The sequence below is a fragment of the Centropristis striata genome, chromosome 1 (genome assembly GCF_030273125.1).
Source record: "Centropristis striata isolate RG_2023a ecotype Rhode Island chromosome 1, C.striata_1.0, whole genome shotgun sequence".
In the NCBI taxonomy this organism is placed as follows: domain Eukaryota; kingdom Metazoa; phylum Chordata; class Actinopteri; order Perciformes; family Serranidae; genus Centropristis; species Centropristis striata.
This window is the reverse complement of record NC_081517.1, coordinates 633,590-638,858: the sequence shown is the minus strand read 5'-3', so window position 1 is coordinate 638,858 and position 5,269 is coordinate 633,590. Positions and strand designations below refer to the sequence as shown.

The 5,269-nt window shown below is 40.1% G+C and overlaps 1 protein-coding gene across 1 annotated transcript in view; it reads right to left on the bottom strand.

The window, feature by feature from the left end:
- The window catches only part of metrnlb (meteorin like, glial cell differentiation regulator b), a 10,462-nt gene extending 5,193 nt beyond the window's left edge, over window positions 1–5,269 (bottom strand). The window contains exons 1-3 of the mRNA XM_059329105.1: window positions 5,033–5,269; window positions 1,759–1,948; window positions 292–517 (exon numbers count right to left, since the gene is read on the bottom strand). Coding sequence (XP_059185088.1) covers window positions 292–517; window positions 1,759–1,948; window positions 5,033–5,130 — 514 coding nt within the window. The 5' untranslated portion in view covers window positions 5,131–5,269. The remainder of the gene's footprint in view (window positions 1–291; window positions 518–1,758; window positions 1,949–5,032) is intronic.

The following is a 5,269-nucleotide window of genomic DNA, read 5'->3' as shown; positions in this document are numbered from 1 at the left end:
GACACACACACAGACACAGACACATAGACACATAGGCACATAGGCACAGACACACACATAGACACACACACACAGACACACACACACACACACACACACACACACACACACACGCACACACAGACACACACACACACACAGAGACAGACACACACACACACAGAGACACACACACACACACACAGAGACACAGACACACAGACACACAGACACAGACACAGACACACACACACACACACACACAGTCACACAGACACACAAATTAAAGAAATGGATGCATGTGTTCCTCACCTGGACCAGGCTGCAGGTAGGGGTACAGGTGGGCCCCGGGCCCCTGGCTGGACACCAGCTCGTACTGGAACGCTGTGATCCTTCGGCTGATGTCTGTCTGGGGGACGGCCTCCACAAAGAGAGCCCCCTCCGCCAGGCTGAAGCAGAGCGCCGAGCCCCGGGCCTGGTCCTGCTCCGCCAGCAGCAGCCTCAGGTCCCCGTTATGCTCCAGGTACACATGGGAACCCTGCACATGGAGGACCAGGGGACACTTGAAAGCTCCATCCAGCAGAAGACACACAACATTGTGAAGGACTCATTCCACCTGCTAACCATCTGTTTGAACCCTCAGGGAAACGTTACAGCTCCATCAGAACCAAACCACAAGATCCATCAACAGTTTCTATCCTGCAGCTACACTGTAAAAAATGTTTGTAGAAATTACAGTAAAACACTGTCAAATTATATCAGAAATACCGGCAACCACAGCTGCCGGTATTTTACCGTAAATTAAACAGAATATTTTTTACAGTGTATCAGCAGACTCACCTCAGAGCTGAACACAGACTCACTGGTCCCACATCCACACCTAACACAATGCTCTGCACTTTATATATTTATACCATTACAGTACTGTTTTAATGCATACAATGGCACTAAGTTGATGGTACAGTGAATGAATGGCATGAATATATTAAGTGCTGAGATGATGAGAATGTATCTTTTCTATTTACTATTTATTGAGATGAGATGTATCTTGTTATTTACTATTTATTATGCTTTTTTTTATGAGTCCAGTACCGGAGTGCATTGAATTTCGTTTGTTTTTGATCATCATACATCAAAATGTTATGTTTTCCTTTATTCATTTTTTAATAAAATCCCTTTTTGTGTCACTACTCTTCTAATGCAAATCATGGGTCAAAAATGACCCATATGCATTTTTAGCTAAGTAGCTTGCTAAGCTAACTACTTAGCTAACTTCTTGGCTAAGTAGCTTGCTAAGCTAACTACTTAACTAACTTCTTTGCTAAGTAGTTAGCTTAGCAAGCTACTTAGCCAAGTAGTTAGCTATGTAATAATACAAAAACTTTTTTTTCATAAAGTATCAGAGGCAAAATGGAAATAATGATCTGTTGTTATCAAAAACAAGATATTTAAAGAATCCTTGGAATATTCAATCATTAAATAAGTTTATATCAAAAGATAGAGCACAGAAACACACAGCAGCATTAAATAACATGGGAAAAAATGAATGCGGGTCATTTTTGACCCATATTGTGCATCAAAGGGTTAAGATTAACATTCAGTTTTCACACATTGAAACAGCGAGCAGGGAATTTACTATTTATTATGCTTTTTTTTTATGAGTCCAGTACCAGAGTGCATTGAATTTCATTGTATTTCTGTGCAATGACAAATAAAAATCTAATCTAATCTAACCTGATAGATAGCAGTGAATGGTAGCTCTGTGCTGTCATACTCTACCTGGGAGTGGGTGAGGGGTTTGATGCAGACCTGGAGCCCCTCTGGTCCTGCTGGTCCTGCTGAGGGCTCCGTGTTGGGCCTCAGGTTGACGATGATGGCCCCGGTGGGGTAGAGCCACTCCAGAGAGCCCTGAGAGCAGCGCAGGTACACCTGCTCCACGTCTCTGCGGTGAGACTCGTGGCTCAAACCGCTGCAGACGAGAAGATTTTATGTTTTAGGCCTGTAGTTCAGCTTCTCATGCAGCTAAGAACAAGATCAAATGCCTAAAACCATCAAAATGACCAACAAAAACTTGGATGCAGGACTGCAGAGCCCTAAAAATGCTCCATAAAAACCCTCAACAACATGCTAGAAAAACAGAATTAAAAAAGCATATCGTTAGCCTCATAGCATAATTGCCCAAGTCATTTTTTGGCCAAATTGTGATATCTGCCTAAGGTAGTTCATGTTTCTTCAACTTTCTAGACAATAAATGTACTTTCAGTCAATCAAAGGGATTAGGAGAAGTGTGTTTTTACTTTTAATCACATTTCTGCAACAAGGTATGATGAAGTGATGTAAACGCTAGCAAAACACTTTTTATTGTAAGTGTAAAGAGATTTGTTTTGACTAGAAATAAGACATTTTGACAAGATATAAGATCAGTATTCTTGGTTAGATTTTGAGTTTTTGCAGTGAACCTGTTCATATTCTCAGAATAGCGTTCAGTGAGCAGAAGTACTCTGTGTTCGTTCCAAAAAAAGACCAGTGTGATGTTTGTATTGTTTTTTTCTTGTTTTCCAAAACGCTCAAATATGACTCAGGCAAATATGCTATGAGGCTAACGATATGGAAAGGATTTAATGATATTGCAACATTCATTAAGATGAACTGGTGCAGCTGTCTGCCAGCAGATCTTTCCTGTGGACAGATGTGGCTGCTGCTCTCTGATGTTCATAAACTACCTCCACACCAGGAACTGTTGGGCTGTTAACTCGTTAGAAGTTTGAGGCGGTAAACTTTACAACAGAGCGGAGCACGGCTTTCATATTTTATGACTCGGGGACATGGAGGAGTGATCAAAGGGCCATATAGCTTATTTACTCTAGATAGGAAGTGGAGCAGAGACATTCCTCTGATCAGGAGGACTTCTACTGAACCTTAAAGGCAGCATGTCTTAGATAGATATAAATATATACAGAGAGCCTCGTCTAAAAGTCTGTTAAAGTCTAATTAAAGCAGCTTCTGTCCACATTCATGCTGTTTATCTGCACTGGATACTTTAAGGTAAATACTTTGGTAACAAGTAGAATCAAGATTCCTCCAGTCAAACAATATCTGCTATATTATTAATATATTCAACCCTCTTCTTGACCAGATGCAGAAAAAAAATATTTTTTAAAAATCTAACAAAATCGAATTGTAATTATTTCGACTGATACTGCGAGTGCCATATGATTCTCGATATTGCAGGAAATTATCATTTTAATTTAATTTTTTCTTTATTTATTGAAAAATATATATCAGACTAATTATGGTGGGTTTTTTTGTTTTTTTTTTTGCAAGGATGTGTACTAAACAAAGATTTTTTCTTAAGTCTGTAGAATATGATTTGTATTTGAAATACTTATTATTATTTTTTGTGCATATTTAACAAATATTTTGCCTCCTGTGATTTGGATATTGCACAATAGTCCATTTTGCGATTGAAATTTTGATTCATTGTGCAGCTCTAGTGGAGCTGTATTCAGTGTGTCATGTATTGGTGTAAAACTAATTAGTATGGAGAGGAGTGGAGAAGACAAATCAGCATGTGAATGCTTCCATTCACGTAAAGTAGAAAAAAAGAGTAAATGAAGTACTGTGTTGAAATGGGCACTGTGGTAGTGTAATACTAGAAACAATAGCCAGTCCTGGTCCACGTATTAGTGTTTTGTCCTCCTTGTGAGTCACTTTCCTCTCTGAGAAGAGTGATTGTGTAAAAAGATTTTAATAAAGATAGTCATAAGAATTACTGCTATCTGACCTGACAAAGTGAGCAGGAACCACAAGTAATGACACACATGGATCAGAAACACCCAGACTGGTTCTTTTGCACTAGAATATTAAAGTCTTTTCTTTTATTTTTTTCACTGTGACCTTCCAGAGTCCTTCCTGAACATTAGGCTACATTAAATCCTAATCAAACCTCCATGAGTCTAATTAGCCCTCAGACCTGACTAATGCACAGCAGAGCCACTTCAAAGACACCAGCCCACCTCCCGCTCACACACACACCACTGGACTTTCTTTGATGACTCCTCTGAATGTCCAGAGTTTAATATCCATGGATTAAAGTCAACAGACCATGGAAGTGGAAGATCAAAACACAGAAAGGATCATATTTCCTTATGGACTTCTTTAAGAAAGTAACAACATTCCTGAGTGATGTGAGGTGTGTTTCCTTTGTTGTCTATGACAGTAGTTCTCAACCTTTTTGAGTCGCGACCCCCAATTTAACATGCATGTTGTCTGTGACCCCCACTCACTGAACACAATCTCACACGCACAGTTCAGATCACCCAAAAAAGAAACAAAATGACCAAAAAAGACACAAATTGACCACAAAATGATCAAAAAAGACACAGAATGACCAAAAAGACACAAAATGACCAAAAAAGACACAAAATGACCAAAAAAAGACACAAAATCACCCAAAAAAGAAACAAAATTACCAAAAAGACACAAAATGACTAAAAAAAGACAGAAAACGACAAGAAAAAGGAAACAAAATGACCAAAACACACACAAATTGACCACAAAATGATCTAAAAGACACAAAAAAGACACAAAATGACCACAAAATGATCAAAAAAGACACAGAATGACCAAAAAGACACAAAATGACCAAAAAAGACACAAAATGACCAAAAAAAGACACAAAATCACCCAAAAAAGAAACAAAATTACCAAAAAGACACAAAATGACTAAAAAAAGACAGAAAACGACAAGAAAAAGGAAACAAAATGACCAAAACACACACAAATTGACCACAAAATGATCTAAAAGACACAAAAAAGACACAAAATGACCAAAAAAAAGACATTAAATGACCAAAAAGACTAAAACACTTTAACACAGTGGAGACAGAGCTGACTTCCAAAATGATTTGGGGACCCCCAGAAATCATCTCGCGACCCCAATTGGGGTCCCGACCCCGAGGTTGAGAATAGCTGGTCTATGATATCAGTAGAATATAATGAATATATATATAATCATGAGAATATAACCTGCTATATAGAGCTCCATCCTCACCTTCCTCTCCAGCTGCACTGGTCGCTGGAGTACTGCGCCGCCGCCCGACACACGAGCACCGCGGCGGTGATCCAGAGCGCTGCCCCCGGCCCCAGCATGGTGGGCTGTCCGCCCCGGGACCAGCGAGCTGCGCGCCCCGCTGCCCCCGAACCACCAACAGAGAGGTCCCGGAAAGTTTCCCCCAGAGCTCCGTCCGGCGCGCGCCGCTACATGGCGGGTGGACCCGGCTAAAGGTGG